This window comes from Saccopteryx leptura, chromosome 5, assembly GCF_036850995.1.
Source record: "Saccopteryx leptura isolate mSacLep1 chromosome 5, mSacLep1_pri_phased_curated, whole genome shotgun sequence".
NCBI lineage: Eukaryota > Metazoa > Chordata > Mammalia > Chiroptera > Emballonuridae > Saccopteryx > Saccopteryx leptura.
The window spans coordinates 162,540,080-162,560,313 of NC_089507.1; the positions used below are offsets into that span (position 1 = coordinate 162,540,080).

Below are 20,234 nucleotides of genomic sequence, written 5' to 3' on the forward strand. Positions count from 1 at the left end.
GGGAAGAGATCTGGAATTACCCAGCAGTGTGGGAGGCGAGCCTGAGTTTGTGTGTGAGGGTGGAGATGCTGGGGAGCACGTGTGGGCAGAGTCAGGAGCCTCCTATCCTGGTTCATTTCACCTGGACCAGAGGGCGGCCTCTCCCAAATCTGCGCGGGACAGAAGGGATGACTCTACCCCACCATCGTGTCATCAGATCTCAGCCCACAAACACCTGTTTGACCTTTGAGATTGAAATAAAAATTTCCAAACGTCTTAACTTAAAAAAAAAATATTATTTACCCCTGAGTTGAAAAACATATCCTTACCCTATGCGTGTGTCAGCCAGTGAGCAAAGTCCTTTTTAAAAATAGATGTTCCTGCGAGGTCTCAGCGGCTCCTAGAGAGTCGAGTCTGTAGAACAAGTTTCCTTGGCCTTGAGGAAGCCTGCATTCCAGCTGCTAAGGGGTCTGAATGGGATCACAGGGGGAGACATCCCCTGCGGGAAAGATGGACAGTTCTTCAGTGTCTTCTCTTCTTATGGGCACACTCCTCAGTGTGTGTGTGTGTGTGTGTGTGTGTGTGTATCTGCACTTGGGTGCATGGTGTTTGCAGGGAGGGTTAGGAATGACAAGCAGAATATTTGTTCAATGGGCACAGAAGGCAGATGAACAAACATCAACAAGTACTGACTTCCGTTAACACAAGGTGAGTGTCTAATGCATTTATTCATTAAATTCAGATTCAAATGAAACAAATGGGTATGGGCTGAGGCTGTGTGTGGGCTCTTGTCCTTGTCTCCTGGGAAACCAGCAATGACTCAATGACAGAGAATGGCATCCTGAGGTCAGTGGAATACAGGCGACAACAATAACACTTGTTTGCTTTGGCAAGAGTCCAGCTCAGGGAGGACAGGTCACATGGGCTGGTTTTGGGAGTTGGACCTGGCAGGATTTTGTAGTTGGTAGACTACTGCCAGGTGAGGGACACAGGACTCCTGCGCACCCTGGAGGCACAGACACTTGGGATGAATGTGATCATCAGTTGAGGGGTCAATGTTCCATTGTAGTCTGTCACTGTAGATCTACGCCAGTTATGTGGGGAATAGCCAGTAAAGCAGGAACAGGACTCCCAGAAACCCGGCCACCCACAGCTTCCTGGCCACCATCCACAGGCCCAGCTGGCCCAGCAGCACTGCCTAGACAGCCTCTACTGGCCGCACGCTTGGCTCTTGGCTACCCGCTGCCACCACTCTTCCGGGGTTTGCATAGGCCAGCTCCTGCTCCAGGCGGTACTCGGAGTAGGGGGCGCTCGCGTGGTCCTGCACCAGGAGCTGCACCAGGCGCTCCACCTGCAGTAGCAGATCAAATATCTGCACCTCCTACTCCTCGCCCTCCGCCCGTTTGTCCAAGCCGCACACGCAGCCCCCGCACTCGGCCACCAGCACCCTCAGCGTGTAGTTGTCCGAGTCGGGCACATACTCCTGCAGCGAGACCCCGCCGACGGTGTGCGCCACCACGTTGTCCCTGAATAGCGCCTTGAGCGCGCTCATGGCCTGCTGGTCCTGCGCCGTGAAGCGGCCCAGCTGAGTTACCAGGAGCAGCACGTGGGGCCCGGGCGCCGACAGCAGGTAGTAGCGCTTCCGCTCCTCCTACCCAGGGTCTGTCTTGGGGACTAGGGAACTGAAAAGATCCCGGTGTCCATCACCTCCACGTGCCACTGGCGCCACCTGCAGCTCCCCACCTCGCAGGTTCTTGTCACCGAGGTGGCTCCCAGCTTGGAGAAGAAGCGCCTGTGGCCTAGGATGCTGTTCCTTGTGGCGCTCTTCCCTGCCCCTGTCCTCCCAACGAGGATGAGTCTAAGCCTGGGCTCCTGCAGGGCGTGCATGGACTCTTCGCAACCTGGAGGACAAGTGATCTGTGAGCTTCCAAACCTTAAAACAACTTACCCTGGTTACCTGCCCATTCCAGAGCCCTTTGAACAAAGAACAATAGTGCTTCGGCTCTGCTTTCCAACCAAACCCTCCTGAGGTCACTGGTCAGAGCTTTCTGAAGTGTGGGGGTCTTCACCAGCTATTCCTGTCGCCTCTAGTGTCACCATGTGCACCTGTAGCTGCTCAACACCTGGTGTGAACTTCTCCAGAGGATCCCCTTTATTATCCCAGGAATGACTCACCTGCCTTGTTCTGGTCATCCACACTGCACAGAGCTGTCCCTACTTGACAGCTTCAGTGGCCTCTGCCATACTCTCCCACATTCCAGCCCTGGGAAGCAGGGCAGGAGGGGCAGTAGATTGGGGGTGATGGGCTCCTGAGTCCCAGAGACCCTATCGTTGACTCCCAGCCCCACCATCAGCCAGCTGTGCCACCTTGGAAATTGCTTGTGTAAATTTAAAGCCTTTGTGCAAAAGTGGGAATAACAGTATAGATTGAGAATCTGGGGTTGTTGAGCGGATTAGATGAGAACACCTCTTTTCTTCTCCCTTGTCCTTCTCTCTCCCTCCTGCTCTCTCCCCCCCACCCTTAAACCAGCTGTCTGCTAATAAGACACCCTGTTAACCTTCTATCCTCGTTCTCGAACTCTCTACCTGGTGTCATGTTCCCTAGTGCGTGATCTGATATTCTCTACATTCTCTTCTGTGGCATTGAGAGTGGATTTATTATCCTCATTTTACACTTTGGGAATGGAGGCGCAGGCTTGTCAAAGAAGTTAATAACTCCCAGCTGGGCAGTGGCAGAGATCCCGCTAAAATGTACATCTAGGGCTCCTGCTGTTTCAGCCCAGACACTTCAGAGACCCCTTGGGGGCTTGTTCATTTAGCCCAGAGTTTGCCCACCCCCCTCACTACCCAGAGCTTGCACTTCGGGGCAAGTATGCGATGTGAGATGTGTTCTTACCATAGGTGATCTCTTCATCTCTCACCATCTTCCGTCCTGCCATGCTCACCTGAAAGAGCCCGGGTACAATTTGTTCATTCATTCATTCACTCATTCATTCATTCATTCATCACTTAGGTCTCAGCACCTACAGTGTGTTGGGCTAAATCCAAAGAGCTGGTGATGTCCAAGTGACAACGTCGTGGTTCCCACTCCCCCTGTACATCAGAGTTGAGGGAAGAGCATTGGGAGGGCCCAGGCTGGGGCCGGACTGATGCTGTGAGCGGGTTTGTGGAGATCGGTTTTGTGTTTCAGGGATGAGACGTGCAAAGGGCAGAGGGGAGACAGTGACACTTACTCTGTGACAGCGAGGACGCTTCGGAAACTAATTTTCCCAGGTGATTCTGCCTCGGTGACCAAAGCTGTCGCTACTAAGTTTTCCCAGGACATTCTGCAGCCAAGGGAGACTTGGGGCGCTGTGAGAACCAGAACATTTGCTCGGTGACTTAGGTGACCACTTAGGGCGGTTGTCCTGAAGACAAGCAAGAAGAGAACTGGAATGTCAGTTTCGGAAGTGGGAAATGAAACGCGTGTCCCAGGTAATGCGCTGAGCCTCTGACTCTGCTCCCAGAAGCCACATCACTGTCCTGTCCCAGCGTCTCTGATGTGGTCAGTGTGCTGGGGAGACTGGGACACTGCCTCCTGCTCCTGACGTCCCACCCCCAGAGCTGTGGTTTCCCAAAGCAAATGGGTCCCTCCAGTCAGTCATCACTTCACGCAATCGGACATTCTGTGCTCGCTGAGACCTGAGCACAGTGCCCAGCAGCCTCAGTCAGCCTCCCCAGGCTCAGGACAGTGAACACCCACAAGGACACTCAGATGTTCCCCAAAAAGCAGACTCTGTGCCTTTCCCTGCCATCTTGTGCTCCCACACCTATGATGGGTCAGCCTCGCCCACATCCTGTCCTATTCCTGCCTGTGCCACACTGTCCACTCCAAATTCCAGCCCTTCACATCGGCCACCTGGGTACCGCAGGGGACTGAGTTTATGCACCTTGTCCAGGCCTTCCTGAACTTCCTGCCTTTGGTAATTCTTTAAAGTGTGTATTTCTCGGATATTTTCATTCACACACCTGTACTTTTAGAACATAAGCACCTCCATTCCCCCAGTGGCCTGTGATTCTGGTGCACGCAGTCCGCAAACTGAGTTTCTCAGTCAGTTTTCCTAGTCCAACCCCTGTCACTGTGCAGAGGAGAGGATGAAGCTCACAGGGCTTAGCTGCCCACACAGCCCTCCGCAGCTTGCGTTCGAGAGTAGGTGTGTCAGGGCGCAGGTGGGGTAAGGGTTTGAAGACCACATTCATGACCTTTGCCTTCTGCTGCAGGCTGCTTTGTGGACACTTGGAAGAGAATGGAGTGTTTCAGGCAGTTCAGCCCAGATACCACAGAACTTGCACTTTGTAACTTGTTCTGAGCTTAGACTCGCTTGTGTGTCCTCAGAAATATCTTTGCCTGTATCGAGTATGCAGGAGGGAACTGTGTGTCACCTTCTCCAGTGCACTTTTGTCCCTGCAGGAGAGCGAGGAGACGCCTTCCTTCCTGGTCAGAGGGGTAGGGCAGGAGAGGGTTAGCCCCGAGCAAGCATGGCATCCAGGCTGGAGGAGGTGCTCCCCGCTGCTCCTGACCCTGCTCTGTATGCAACTCAGCCCATCCTCAACCACCTGGGGGTGTGGGGTGACCCTCTCTATGTCCCGCTTCTCTCCCTGGTACCTAGGAGAATGGGAACGTGGGTGCCCACTCAATGAGAATCATGAAGGTTCTGAATGTTTCTTCATCCTTACAGCTCCTACTCCCCAGGGCCCCCTTCCTGTATTGGGCTCCCCTTTTCTGCAGAATGTGTGGCAGGCTCTGACGCTGACCCCGAGAAGCCCCTGACCTACTGCTGTCCTCGGGCTGTGAGTGCAGCAGGCTGGTCCTCCCAGTACACAGGGAAGTGTCCCGCCTCTCAGACCTCAGAGTGCAGCAGGAAGCTCGGGGAAGGGGGGGCCTGGGGTGACAATTTTAAGAGACAGGAACATTGGTCACTGGGGCTGTGAGGATGCAGAGTTTCCACTGCCAAAGCCCACTGTGGATGATGGTGATTTTTTCCAAAGTTCCTGTGACACCAACAGCTTGTCCCTGCAGGAGTTTTTACCTCAGAGAAAAAAGGCATTGAAGGTTTCTGAGGCCTCTTTTCACTCTGGCTTTTATCGCTAACCTTAACTCCTTGTGCTTTTTAGGTCTTTTTGTATAAAATGACTTCTTGAGAGACTCCTTACCTGGGACAGGTGGCCCTGTCTGCCAGGACTGCCACATGCGCAGTCTGGTGATTCTCAAAGGAACTGAAGGCCTTCCCGACTATTAACATTAATAGGACAGCCGGGAGATGACGAAAAGTTTCACATACAGCTTCATTTAGCCATCTTTGTAGGTATCTCCCAGGAGAGAGTCGTGAGAAAGGTGAGGAAAATAGCCAGTTATTGCGTGTAGAGAGTCTACAACAGGATTCTGGTGTACTGGGGCCTGGACCTGGTTAGATCATTAATAAGGATGAGATCGTGCCTAACTCACTGGATGTCTCTGGAGTTGACTCTGCCCATATAGAGTGAAGGGTTTAACTTCACCTCAAGCTCATTGGCTGGGGTCTGACGTTCACCCCTTCGTGCCATCTTACTACCTCTGGTAAAGGACCGTACTCCCACTGCACTCCACTGAGTTTCTTTTCCCTCACCAGTTTATTGAAATATAATTGATGTATGATGTTGTGTTAAGTTTAAAATATGCAATGGGTTGGTTTATCTATATGTTTGCAAAAATGATCACCACCGTAGCATTTGCTAACACTTGTGTTACGTCCCGTGATGTGTTGAGAGCATGTGGGATTTACTCTTCTCACCAACTTTCTAGGACGTAAGACAGTATTTTTCACTATAATCACTAGGCTGTACATTCCATCCCCAGAACTTACTCATCTCTAACTGGAAGGTTGTACTGTTTGACCAACATTTCCCCATGTCCTCCATCAGCCAGCCCTTGGTAACCACCGTCTAATCTCCAGTTCTAGAAATTCAGATTCTTAAAGTTCCACGTAAAGAAAAAGGCGATACCTTATCCTATTTGTTATCCTCTGTCTGACTGATTTCACTTAGCTAGCGCCCTCGGTCCCATCTGCAAATGCAAAGATGTCCTTCTGATTCCTCCTCTTTCCTTCTTGCTGCTAGTAATTCTACGTATGTGTTTGCTAAAGATTTTTCAATTTGTTGGTACTTTCAAAGAAACAAGCCTTGGTTTTGTTGGCTTTCATTATTATTTCTCTTTTCTCTAGCTCATTAATTTTCGCTCTACTCCTTATTATATTCTTCATGTAATTGCTTTAGGGTTAGTTTGCTGCCTGGACCACTACTTTAATGTGGGATATTAGGTTACTGGTTTGACCTTTCTTCTTTTTTAAAATATAGCTATATATATATTTCCAGCTATAAAATTTCCTCTAAGCATTGCTTTAGCTACATTCTGTAAGTTTTGCTATGTTGTTTTTTCAATTTAAAAATATTTTTATTGATTGATTTTAAAGGGAGAGATAGGGAGCAGAAGAGAGAGAGAGAGACTTCGATTTGTTGTTCCACTTATTTATGCCTTCATTGGTTGACTTTTGTATGCGCCCTGCCTGGGCAACAAATCTGCAACCTTGAGGCATCAGGATGATGTTCCAACCAGCTGAGCTACCCAAGTAAGGCCATTATTTTTTCACTTTTATTTATTGCAAAGTATTTTTCATTTTCCTTTTGATATTGGCTTTGATTCCTTGGTTATTTAGAATTGTGTTGCTTGATATCCACTTATTACTGAATTCCAACAATTTTTTCTGTTATTGATCACTCATTTTACTTCATTTGGCTGAAGAGCATACTCTATGATTTCAAGTCTCTTCAGTTTCTTGAGGCTTGTCTAATAGCCTCACACATAGTTCATTTAGAAGAATGCTCTTAGTGCGCTGAAAAGAAACGTGTATTCTGCTGTTGTTGGGTGGAGTGTTCTAATGCTGGACCCAGTTGGTCTCATTCTTTTTTACCACATTTGATTAATTTCTCTATGTATTAGTCAAAGTGGGATTGTCAAAATCTACAACTGTTATTGTTGAATTGCCTATTTCCCTTGGACTTCTGTTGTTGTTGTTTTTCCACACCATTCATTGATTCTTTCTTTTGCTGGATCAGACCTACCATGGAGCCCATCTAGTAAAGTTTTCATTTCAGTTAGACTATTCTACTTCATAATTTCTATTTTGTTCTTTAAAAATTGATTGCAATATTGGTAAATGGGGACGTAGGTGCCGGCTGCCATTGCCTTCCAGATTGCTGTCTTTGTCTGGAGTCTTTGACTTTCCACCAAAGGCACATATGTTATAGTGCAGAGGAGAGGAGAATACTGTATCTCCTTAGATTCCCAAATAGTCATTTATGGTTTCGTGGCCTTTAATTCTGATTTTCAAGTGATATTTCTTCATGATAAACAATATTTAAAAACAATGAGGTTTCCCAGGCCAGGTAGCTCAGTTGGTTAGAGCATCATCCTGATACACCAGGATTGCAGGGTCAATACCCCCATCAGGGCATATACAGGAATCAACCAATGAATGCGCAACTAAGTAGAACAACAGATCAATTTTTTCTCTTTGTCCCTCTCTCTCCCCCTTTCCTTTCTCTCCCTGTAAAATTAATCAATAATTTTTTTTTTTTAAATGAGGCTGTTCAGCTGTTTAGTCACCACCTAAGTAAACTTTGAGAACTTCATTGTTAGAATTTTGGAAGGTGTTGGCATCCACGAACCTCTGTTCCAACTTGAACTCCGTGTCAGAGTCCAGGTGTGTTCTGCCTTCTCTGCAGAAGGAGTTGTGGCCAGTTTGGAGAGTCACAGGGAAACTTGTCCACTTCATCGTCCACTTCAGTGTCTGGCCAGCACAGCCCAGGAGGGGTCCAAATTGGATCCAGAGCACAGCTCAGCATGATCACCCTGGGGGGTTTCCTTCACGACCCAGCCTTTCTCCCCTCACCCCTCTGAACAGTGGAGCAGGTGCCAACAACGTGACACGGGTTCGTGACCTGGTCTTTCCATCCTGAGCTGTGACCACAACGTTAAGCCAAGAGTAAGACACAGTCAGGAGGATGAGACAGGAAGGGTTTTTGGGAGAGGCAGGTTCCACAATTTCCTGTGCAAACCAGGCAGCCCATTTCTTGGAAACAGAGGAGATATGAGAATCAGAAAGATGTTTTCTGCTGTGACATGCTGAGATACAAATTAACATTCTTTGTAAATGTTATCTTTGTCCTTTGATAAGTTTTATTTCTAGCCTTCATCATTAGTAACAAAGCACTTAGGAACCTTTCTTCCCCTTGGGGGATTGCCATGAAGCAATAAAAGATGTCAAACTAAAACCAAAAGGAAGAAATACAAATAACAGCAGAAATTGCAAAACAAACTGTAATTCCCGCAAATAGGGCAAGTGAGTGGTGCGACCCCCGAAGCCTCTCTGACTCCTGTTCAGAGAAGCCTCTTCTGCCCCTGACATCATGGGAGGGCCCAGCGTCAGGGGTGTCCAAGCACTCGTGCGGGTTATGGAGGGAGGGGCCAGCAGGTCTTGGCAGAGGAGTAGGAAGGGAGCAGAGGGTGTGATGATCATGGCATAGAAGCAGGGGAGAAACACACCTGCCTCCTGGCTTCTTGCCTTCTTGGCTGTTGGTGCCAAGTGGGAACCAGAGCTGGTGTCCATCACTATCTGTAACTCTGCATCACTCTGATGGCCCCAGTGACTCAAACATGGGAGAAGAGGGCCCCTAGGACCATCTCTCCCTCACACCAGACCACTTAAGCCCAAGTCCCTGGTGTGGTCCCTCCATGTGACCTTCTGTGATGACCCCTGTGTGCTTTCACAGGTTTATCACTGTAACCAACCGATATGGAAGAAGACGTGTGGGCAAGTGGCCAGGGCACACCATTAAGACCGGTGGACGATGGGGGGACATGTTCTCATGGGGCTTGGTCCAGATATTGTCGTATGATGTAAGTCCTTGGGGGGCATCAGACTGCGATAACCTAACACTTCCCTGTCCCGTTCTGTGTAGAGACGGGGCTCAGAGGGGTAAGGGTTTCCTGAAAAGCCATAGATCTAGAGAGTGGCAGAATCACCCCCAAACTCCTTTCCTGACTGTGTCTCGCATGTTATGGTGGACACCAGCGCTGGTGTGCTAATGTGACAGTCTGATTTGAAGCTCCTGGAACAAACAAGTGTCACTGCTCTAAGAGAAGAAGGCAGAATGCCAGACACTGTGCTGTCTGCTAAGGCAGGTGTGTCCTGTGTATTTAAATGCCTGAAAGCTTGTTTCATCTTAGTGTTTAAGGGATAATGCTCTCCTGTATTTTTTAGATAAAATGATTTCTTCTTTTTTAATTAAATTTATTGGGGGACATTGATTAATAGCACTCTATAGGTTTCGATTGTACAGTTGTACGATATATCATTTGTCCATTACATCATGTGCCCACCACCCACAGTCAGGTCGTCTACAGTCTCCATGTATTTGACCCCCTTTACCATATGGCCCCCTCCCTTCCATCTCTCTGGTAACCAGCATACTGTGCGATGTGTCTGTGAGCATTTGTAAAATGGTCCCGGTTCTGTGTGCGTTTGGTCTTCTGTGGGAGGGTGAGCTCACTCTACCCGGAAACCTGGGCACGGTCTCGAGCAGGGTGGTCTCAGGACCCACTGAGCTCACACCAACCTGGTGGTCTGTCCGCTCCCCTGAAGACTTCAGGAGCCTTTCAGGTCCTCTGTGTCTTTCAAAAAACCACAATTAAAAAATTTTGTTGTAATGTAGTGTAAATTGTTGATGGCCGCTAAATTCTTCGGTAAAGGTTCTGAGTTCAGGGTCAGGACAGAGAGGATGTGGTGGGGGCGCCTGGAGGTCCTAGGAGCCCTGGGCTGCAAGCAGTTGCTGAGAAATGGGGTCAGGCAGAGTTCAGAACTTTTCTCTGCGACACCCTTCCCCCTTCGCTCATCACCGAGGCCTCTGTGGTCCACTGGGGGCAGGTGTGAGGTGGGGGTGGGAAGGATGTATTCTGGTAAATGTGCGTGAATGCAGAAGGGATAACTTCTGGGTGGTTGTGAGGATGGAGCATGAGGAAGGTGAGAGAAAAGGTGGATGAGAGGATAGGCATTGTATGGGATTTCTAGGGCTGCTGTGACACAGAACCACAAACCCTGTAGCTGAAAGCCACCCACATGTATGTCCCACAATTCTAGGAGTCCAGCATCCAAAGGTCGGCAGAGCCCAGGTCTCTCTGAACGCGCTGAGAGGATCCTGCCTTGCTGGTTGCCCCCGCTCGTGGCTGCTGCAATCCTTGGAGGTCCTTGGCTGGTGGGTGCATCACGCTGAGTTCTTGCCTTTTGCATTTGACCAGGAGAAACCAGGCTGCACCGCCCGCATGGTGCTTGCAGACCTCCTCAGCTAAATATGCAAGTTCATCGCTTACAAGCTCTTCTTTCCACTCAGCGACTTCTCCCCCACTCGAGAGCAAGTGTCCCTTGCCTCCAATGTCCACTAACATGGTCCTCACTTGGATTTGAGATCTCACCATTAATATTTAAATTCCCAGCTACTATCTCTTCAAGGCAACCCAGGACTTTGCTATCTTGCCTCAGAATTCTCCCAGGGTCTGTTTGTCCAATACCCAACTCCACAACCGCTTCCACATTTCAAGTCTATTTTAACAGAAGCACCCTGCTTCCTGGTACCAACACTATGCAATAAATACTCCCTTTTAAAGATTAGGAATAGTGGGTTGCAGAGTGGTTAACTCATTCACATGTGCTAGGCTGAATAATGCACCCCTTCTCCCCAAGATAGCCATGTCTCAATCCCCGGAACCTATGAATGTTACCTGGTTACAAAAGGGTCTTTGCAGATGTGATTAAATTAATGATTGGGAGATGAGGAGATTATCCTGAATTCTCTGGGGGAGGGTCCCAGAGATAATCATAAAGGCCTTTAGTAGACGGGGGCAAGAAGATCTAAAAGGGAAGAAGGAAATATGAGGATTGCAGCAGAGATTGGAGTGAGGTGATTACAAGCCAAGGATCTCCAGCAGCTTCTAGAAGCTGGAAGAAGAAAGAGGATTAATTTGCATTGCCTTGGAACACTACACTTTTGGTAATTTTTTATGGCAGCAATAGGCTACTGATAGACCAAGTTAATTGTTGACTTGTGGAAGCATCAGGACAGTGTGAGGAACTGTTTCTTAAACTTGTGGGTATTACTTCTGCCTAATTTTTTATGGCAGCAATAGGCTACTGATAGACCAAGTTAATTGTTGACTTGTGGAAGCATCAGGACAGTGTGAGGAACTGTTTCTTAAACTTGTGGGTATTACTTCTGCCATGTCTTAGTCAGTTTAAGCTTTGAATGTATCTAGACCATAGCAGCTGAAAAAGCCCTGAGCTCTACAAGACAGAGTCCACTAGAATTTAAAGAAGTGTTTTGTAATAACCCCCAAATTTGCCACGTGTGTGAGTGATGTAAAGAATAAAGGAGCCCTGGCTGGTTGGCTCAGTGGTAGAGCGTTAGCTCAGGGTGTAGCTGTCCCAGGTTTGATTTCTGGTCAGGGCACACGAAAAGTGACCATCTGCTTCTACACTCTTCCCTTTCCCTCTGCTCTCTCTTTCTCTCTCTCTTCTCCTCCTGAAGCCATGGCTCGATTGTTTGTTGTGCATTAGCCACGGGCCCTGAGGATGGTTCAGTGAAGCCTCCACCTCAGGCACTAAAAATAGCTCGGTTTCGAGCATGGCCCCAGATGGGGGGGTGCAGGGTGGACCCTGGTCAAGGCATATGCAGGACTCTGTCTATCTCCCCTCCTCTCACTTGGAAAACAAAACAAAACAAGAAAAAAATAAAAAAGAAAAGAAAAAGAATAAAGAAGAACAAATGGAAGCTGTGACTTCCTCCACATTTATCACTTTGCTTCTGAATCTGTGGAAGGAGCAGCAACTTGGGTATTGGAGCAACTTCATGGAGTGGCAGGTGGGGACCAGCAGCAGAGAGACAGGTGGCTCCCAGCAGAGCTGGAAGTGGAAAGGTGCTCCTGATAACAAGGAGCCTGACCAAGTGAACAGCACAAGAGGAATATGAGGCCACCCTCCTTCTATAAGGCTCGTAGAAAGAAACCACTCCTAAGTTAGGGTTCAGGGGTGGGTCTGCCCTGCTGAAGATGCTCCTCTGTGACCAGCGAGCTCCAGGCTGTTCCCATGCAACCCGCATCCTCTTCCCTGTCATAGCTCTGGATTCTATCTCAACCACTCCCCTCTTCACTTTAGAAAACCGAACTGTGTACCTAAGTGTAACACCAGGAGAAGCCATTAGTTGATCAAGAAACCATCCAAGGCAGCTTCTGGTAGGACAGGTATCATTCAGGATGAGGGAGAATGAAGTGAGACTGAACAATGGTGGAGATATTTTGAGCAGGAGATGGGACTCTGGTCACAGTGAGCTTCCTGGGTGGGTGACCTGTAGGGCTGCACAGGGCACTGTGCGTGGAGGGGCCCCTCACTTGGTTTAATGCTCTATAATGTCATCTATAAAGTCTTCATGATTTTTGAATGAAGGGCCTGGTACTTTCTTTTCGTGCCAGTCCTTGTGCATTACATACCTGGTCCTAAACTGTGTCTTTATTGGAAGTTGAAAAACTTACTTAGAGTCCTTCAAGGTGACCCATAGCCTTAACGCCAATAACTGGTCCTATGATATGGTCATTAACACTGTTTCCAAAGCTCCCTGCTTCCATCCATGGGTACTCACCTTACTGTCCACTGCTTCCAGCCACATATGGTCCTCTTCATAGCCACCCTCAAGCTTAAGCACTGATTGATCAATTTTCTCAATCTAGTGCACCAAAATGTATAATAAAACACACACTATTGTCTGGTGATGCAACAAACAACTAGACCATCTTGTCAACTGTGACCACTGTGACAGCCTGACTGTAACTTGGAAACAATCTCGAGAGCCTATTAATCCATCTCCTGGGTAAATCTCAGATAAGCTGCCTGTCTGGCCTGCAGTGGGAGGCAGTAGGAAGGGCGGGAGGGAAAGGTGCCTGCTGACTTGTTGGTCATGCGGACTTTCAAGCTTGCAAGAGCCCTATGGAAATAACCAGAGAAACTGTGTCATCACTGGAAGACTTTTCTTGAGCCTCTTCTTCCTCTTTTCCCCTGGATACCAATAGTTTAGACCTCTTTGACTTTGTACCTGAGTCTTGATAATTTCTCAAAATGTTACTTGAGACCCTCCTGAAAGACCACACTCAAATCCCATATCATATAATCACTAGCAAGCACCCCGAGGATACACCAAGTCGCATTCCCGACTCTCTTCTCCCAGAATCCCCTGCAGTCTCCCACTGCACCGGGGAACACGACCAGACACTGTGTCTGGCTTTCTGGGCAAGACTTAGATGATTTAATAAGAGCCTTTTCAATCCATTACTATAACCCAAACAACAACCGTGGCTTTGAAAATTTCACTGCAAGAGTGGGCACAAGGAGAAAAAGGTTTCAATTTGGTAAAACTGAAGCAGCCAGCAGGTAATGGGGCAATATTTCTGTGTTTTTAAAGGTGAACAGTCCCTCACTGGCCCCACCCACTCTGAGCTCCCTGGCTCAGCGGTTTCAGAGTCTCAAGCACTTTCCCCTTCCTCAAAGTTAAAGCATAAGCACCAGCTCAGAGGAGCACATTGGAGAAAACCGAGAGCTCCTCAACCTGTTGAATAAATAGAAGGTGAGCCTGGCTGAGAGGGGCCTTGAGGACAGAGCTGGAAGGCAGGAGGTCCAGGGAGTGAGCATGGCTGGGTCTCATCAGGAAAGGGAAGAGGGACTGGCCCGCAGCACAGCAGGGAGAAGCTGTCAGCGTGGCCATGGTGAAAGGCCTAGACGGGAGTAAGGAGCGTTATTAGCACAGTGTCATACATCTCATGTGTATTTAGTTATTTAAAAATTTTTATTGATTTTAGAGAGACATTGATTTGTTGTTTATGCATCCATTGTTTATGCATCCATTGTTTTATTCTTGTATGTCCCTCACCGGGGATCAAACCCACAACCTTAGCATATGTGGATGATACTAACTGAGCTACTCAGCCAGGATACATCTTATGTTTAACAGGACACATGCGTACTGACTGGTGCAGTTCACGCATTTGCTGTTGTGACAGGGCTGCCTGAGAAGCCTTCTTTTTTCTTAATAGAAAGTCAATTTCCCCAGGGCAGGATATTAGTGTCCCCAAGGCAGGAAATTTATGTTCTCGAGACAGGTCTTAGAGCGTGAAGTTAATTTAGAGATCACCCACTCTAAATCCCTCTTTTTTTTTTTAATTGGTTGACTTTAGAGAGTCAAGGAGAGGAAGAGGGAGGGAGAGAGAGAGAAGCATTCATTTGTTGTTCCACTCAATTGTGCATTCATTGGTTGCTTCCTGAATATGTCCTGACCAGGGATTGAACCCACAACCTTGGCATTCGGGATGTGGCTTGGGCTGAGCCAACTTGTCAGGGCCCTAAATTCTTCTTCTTACTGAAAAAGAAGCAGGATTCAATGGGATTTTAGACTCATGGGCCTGAGAAGACACCAAGAGGCACCATGTGCAGTGTTTAGGAGGGGACGTGCTGGTCAGACAGACTTTTAATGGGATCCCTGCTCTGCCTGGTGCCTGTTAGCCCTGTGACCTTGGGCAAGTGTCTCAGTGTTTTCAGGACACATCAATGTCCTCATTTAAAAAGTGAGAAAATTATCTCTGGTTAGTTGGCTCACTGGTAGAGAGTTGGCCCGGCGTGTTAATGTCCCTGGTTCAATTTCTGGTCAGGACACACAAGAGAAATGACCATCTGCTTTTCCACACCCCTTTCCCTCCTCATTCTCTCTGTCTCTTTTATTTTCTCTCTCTCTTCCCTTTTCACAGTCATAGCTTGAATGGTTTGAGCAAATTGTCCTCAGGCACTGAGAGGATGGCTCCATGGCCTTGCCTCAGGCATGAAAATAGCTTCCTTGCCTGAGCAACAGAGCAATGAACCCAGATGGGTAGAGTATCGCCCTGTAGGGGGCTCGCTGGGTGGAACCTGGTTGGGACACATGCGGGGGTCTGTCTGTCTGCCTCCCTTCTTCTCACTTAATAAAAAATAGTGAGAATATGTTGTGAGGAACTGCCATACTATTTTCCACAGTGGCTATACTAGTTTACCTTCCCCCCAGCAGTGAATGAGAGTTCCGATTTCTCCACAACCTCCAATACTTGTTATCACCTATCTATTGATAATAGCCATTCTAAAGGTGTGAGGTAGTATCTCTTTGCATTTTCCTAGAAGATAATAAGTTGTGCATCTTTTTGAATATCAGTTGGCCATTTGTATGTTTTCTTGGATGAAATGTCTGTTCAGGTAATATGCTCATTTTTTTAATGGAATTCTTTTTTTGATGTTGAGTTATATGACTTTATTATATATTTTGAATATTAACTCCATGTTGGAGCTGTTCTTTACAAATATCATTCGCTATTCAAGTTTGTTGACTTTTTGGTTTTTTTTCTTTTGCAGTTTTTTTTGCTGTGCAGAAGCTTTTTAGTTTGATATGGTCCCATTCATTTATTGTTGCCTTTAATTCCCTTGCCTTTGGAATCAAACTCATAAAATCCTCCCTAAGACCAAGGTCCATAAGTTTAGTTCCTATGTTTTCTTCTATGTAGCTCATAGGCATAGACTACAGTATGATGGTTACCAGAGGGAAGGGAGTTGGGGAAATAGTAAAGAGTAAAGGGGGTCAACTGTATGGTGACAGAAGATGATTTGACTTTGGTGCTCAGCACACGATGTGATATACAGAACATGTATCATAGAAATGTACACCTGAAACCTATATGATCTCATGAACCAATGTCACCTTAATAAATATAATAAAGAGTTAGAATTATAAAATTATCTTCCTTGCCAGCAACTTTCAGGGAATAAATGAGATAATATACAAAATATTCCACAGGATGCTTGGTATAGAGTATTCAGTAATGGTTATACTACATACAGGTTAAACATTTTATTGAGGAAAAATGTCAATTTATTCAACGATAAAGAGACTAATACAAGGAACTTTCATGTACCTAGGCCAATCTTCAACAATTACAAGCCCTGGCTGGTGGCTCAGTGGACAGAGCATTGGCCCAGCATATGGACTTCCCAGGTTCAATTCCTAGCAGGTCACATAGGAGAAGTGACTATCATCCTGTACTGCCTTTCCTCTCCCCCTTCAGTCCCTATTCCCTTCCTGCAGCCAGTGGCTTAATTGGTTTAAGCATGGCCTGAGCACTGAGTATAGCTCCTTTGGAGCACATCTGCCTCAGGCACTAAAAATAGCTCAGAACTTGAGCATCATCCCCTAATAGGGTTGTGGGGTAGATCCCATTTGGGGTGCATGTGGTAGTCTGCCTCACTCTCCTCCTCTCACTTAAAAAGAGAAAATGAATGTAGTATATTTAGTCTAGTTTTGAATTTTCTGTTTTCATTTCACTGATCTCTCCATTTGTGCACCAATATCGTACTGCTTTAATTACAGAAACTATGGTGTATGACTCCCTGTAAATCTAGTCCATCCTCCTTGTTCTTTTTCTTGATGGTGCTGGGTAATTTTCTTTTTCTTCATCCAAATGACCCTTATAACCCATTGTTTTAACTTTCTAATCCAGTATTTAACTTTCTAGCCCACTGTTTATCACCTGCAGAGGAAAAAAGGGTGATGGCACAAAATTTAAATTTATACTTATATAGAACCATTTTACAAAAGTACCTATTCGTTCCAATTTTCTGAAGTACTTTAAACATGAGTCAGTGTTGAATTTGGTCAAATGTCCTTTCTGCATCTAGGTAATATTCTGCCTCATCTATTAATGTGGGATGTGTTGTAACAACCAGTGTTCTTATATTGAACCAGCCTAGAATTTCTAAAAGAAGTCACACTTAATCATGGTGCATTATATTTTTTGGAGTCCAATAATTTGTTTAGGATTTTTGTATTAATATTTCCAAGTGACACATGACTGTAGCTTTATTTGTTGGTGAAATCTTTGTTAGCCTTTGAAATCAATATTATACTTGATTCATAGAAATAATTGTAAGTTTCTACTTTTTTATATGATCAAGATCAGCTTATGTGGCACTGAGATGATCAGCTGTTTTAAGGTTAGATGGGTTCCCCTGTGAAAGTACCAGACCTTGTGCTCCTTTGTGGGAAAACGCTACTTTATTATTTCTTCCACAGTAACTGAGCTGTGTCATCTCTGCTCTCACTGGGGTCAATGTCATAGACTATTACACATTTTCAGGGAGGAAAGAATGAAGAAAAGAGGTTTAGAAATGGTGCCCTCTTTCATAAGTTGACCCTATCCCCCTCTCCTTTCCTTCCTTAAGGTCTTGTTGGCACCTACACCCAGATCCTCTTGACAGAAACATGGCTGGCCACCAGGAGAAAACTCTAAGGATTGTCCTGGTGGGAAAAACAGGAAATGGGAAAAGTGCGACAGCAAACAGCATCCTTGGGAGAAAACAATTTGATTCGAAAACTGCTGCCCAAGCTGTTACAAAGGAGTGTCAGACAGCAACGCAGAACTGGAAGGGGAGGAACCTTCTTGTCGTGGACACCCCAGGGCTCTTCGACACTAAGGAGACACTGATGAAAACCTGTAAGGAAATCAGCAAGTGTGTTCTGAAGTCCTCACCTGGGCCTCATGCCATCCTCCTGGTTGTGCAGCTGAATCGCTTCACAGATGAAGAGTATAAAACAGTTGCATTGATCAAGCACATCTTTGGGGAGGCAGCCATGAAGTACATGATCATCTTGTTCACACGCAAAGATAATTTGGAGGAAGATCAGCAGCTCAGTGAGTTTATAAAAGAGGTTGACGTGGACCTAAGAAACACCATCCAGGAGTGTGGGAACCGCTACTGTGCCTTCAATAACAGAAGTAAAGACGAGGCTGAGAAGGAAGGTCAAGTACAGGAGCTGGTGGAGCTGATAGAGAAGATGGTGCAGGAGAATGGGGGGACTCACTTCTCTGACGCCATCTACAAGTACATAGAGGAAAAGCTGAGACGTCAGGCAGAGGCCTTGAAGAAAATCTATGCTGATGATTTAGCGAAGGAAATTAAACTAGTAAAAGGGCTATATATATCACATCAAGAAAAGGAGATAAAAATAAACCTCCTAAAGATAAAGCATGCAGAACGAATTGAACAGATAAAAGAAGAAGCTGAAAGGAATATATTTACAGATACTGTCAATAAAATTTGGAGGATAATTTCTAAAATATGGCATACATTTTGGAAATAATGTAAATTTTGTTTCCTTTTCTTAATTTAGTAGATGGCATTTTTTAAAGATGCCTGCAACACTATCTTGTATCCTAACTGTTCTTCTTGTCATCTGAGCTCTATACTCTTTCTATTTAGTCTGTGTCCCCTGCCTTTCAATTCATTGGGCTTTGTGACTGTTTTCATAAATAGTGGAAGCTGCGGCTTCTGAGATGGGATTAGGGACAAGGCCTCCTTGTTCTCTTGGGGCACTTGCCCTTTGAACTTGGCCACCATGTTGTGAAAAAGCCCTGGTGGCCCGTGGAAGGGCTCCATGAAGAGGATTGGAGACTCTAGCCCACTCCCCCGGCTCCTCTTACATCAGCCAGCAGAGCCTATGTGGCTGCCATGCATTGGAGGCAACATGGATGTGGGTTCCCTGCTGCCAACTAAGCACTGCAGAGAGAAAAGAGGAGCCGTCCACTGCATCCTGCCCCGCCCAAAGATTCCTGTGAAAATAAATGCCTGTTTTCAACCACGAAGCTCTGGGGTTGTTTGTTACACAGTGATAGCTAACCCGAAGCATCTTCCCCACTCATTCCTCCCACTCATCCCCACAATGCCAGCAAACTTGAGAAGTGACAATATTGGCATACACTGGCAATACTATCTCATTGAGTTCACAGACTCAATTTAGGAAGATTTAGATAAGAACTCCTGCACACACCAAGCATTAGCACCACTGGTGATGCACATGGTTTCAGTCTACGTCTCTGAGCGCTGTGTTAGGGAAGCAGCCGGCTTCTCCAGCAAGAGGGTGTGTGGTCCAGGGAGGCCTGGAAGTCGCTAAATTCTCTTCCTGTTTCTCTCCCTTTTCTTTTTTAAGGCACTATCCTAACTTAAAATGGCCCTGAGTGTAACTTAAAACTCTCTTCTGTGCCAAATATTTTTCATTTGCCTCTGCAGATCCACACTTTACCCTTTCACCTTAGCTCATTGTCCCAGGGGGTGATCTATGTGGATCTCATTGTTACTGAACTAAAGGGGTTTGTTTCTAAGGGCATCTTAGAAGAAGGAGATGTGGTTGTTCAAGGGAGTTTTATTTACTTGCAGCAAGGTAAAGAGACAGGATTCATATCCAAGCTCTGCGTCTTCTGCAGGAGGAATAGCCCTTGCTTATATACACTATTTGGTCAATTACATGTTGAGTTGGTATACTTATTCAGGTTTAATTGTTGTCAGGAGTCAAGTTCTTCCTGCTTACAGCTGGTCTACAAAATATTGTGTTTTATTTTAACACTTAGAAAGATTAGCATTTATTAAGAAGGGTCTAGTCCTTGAGGCCCTTGTCCGATTGGACAACATCAGTGGGATTTCTGGCAGTCTGACTTCTGCTTGGCTTCTGCCAATGGGGAGTCCAAGCAGGAGACCCCTTCCGGGCAGAAAAGCAAGGTCGGGTGTTTGTTCTCCCATCCCTCTCCCTGTCAAGTCACCTACGACAAGCTGCAACCCTAAGCCGAACTTTACACCTTCTCTACCCAACTCCCCATCAGGATTCCAGTTCTCATCCACCTCCATGGGTTTAGGGTGCAATTTCCTCACTGTTACCAGCAGTATCCCTTGTTATTTCTATGTCCTGTGTCCACAGCTTGTAGGAGGCCCCTGCACTCGACTTCCCACCAAGTCCCTAATTAAGTGGGTTATCTCTGCTGCTATAATCCTTATTGAAAAATTTTAATGATACCCATTTTTTTCCTTTTTCAGAGATATCCTGTTTTTTATTATTTGTTTTTAAATTCTCTCTAGTGTTTACTGACACCAGAATTTCTGTCAACTGAAACTTCTGTTATTATCCAAGTGGAATGTTTTGTGCTCACACCTGATGAGTCTGCTAATGTAGCATCTTTAGTAAATCACATGAAAACACAAGTCAACACCTGAGTGATCTGACCCTCAGCCCAAGGGACTTGC

At 46.4% G+C, this 20,234-nt stretch overlaps 1 protein-coding gene and 3 pseudogenes across 7 annotated transcripts in view; 2 read left to right on the forward strand and 2 right to left on the reverse strand.

The window, feature by feature from the left end:
• LOC136405642 (GTPase IMAP family member 1-like) overlaps positions 1 to 4,321 on the reverse strand; it is a 118,653-nt pseudogene extending 114,332 nt beyond the window's left edge.
• Positions 1 to 18,487, forward strand: part of LOC136406404 (GTPase IMAP family member 7-like) — a 243,511-nt gene extending 225,024 nt beyond the window's left edge. For 4 of the 7 annotated variants that reach the window (XM_066386458.1, XM_066386454.1, XM_066386457.1 and 1 more), the window contains exon 2: positions 17,385 to 18,487. In XM_066386458.1, coding sequence (XP_066242555.1) covers positions 17,425 to 18,303 — 879 coding nt within the window. In that variant the 5' untranslated portion in view covers positions 17,385 to 17,424 and the 3' untranslated portion in view covers positions 18,304 to 18,487. Of the gene's footprint in view, positions 1 to 10,288; positions 10,309 to 13,605; positions 13,772 to 17,383 lie in introns of those variants that run through there. The other 3 variants (XM_066386459.1, XM_066386455.1, XM_066386456.1) reach the window with 3 other exon arrangements.
• The window catches only part of LOC136406420 (GTPase IMAP family member 9-like), a 421,274-nt pseudogene extending 402,475 nt beyond the window's left edge, over positions 1 to 18,799 (forward strand).
• Positions 1,358 to 3,317, reverse strand: LOC136406418 (GTPase IMAP family member 1-like; annotated as a pseudogene).
• Positions 18,800 to 20,234: the final 1,435 nt, after the last annotated feature.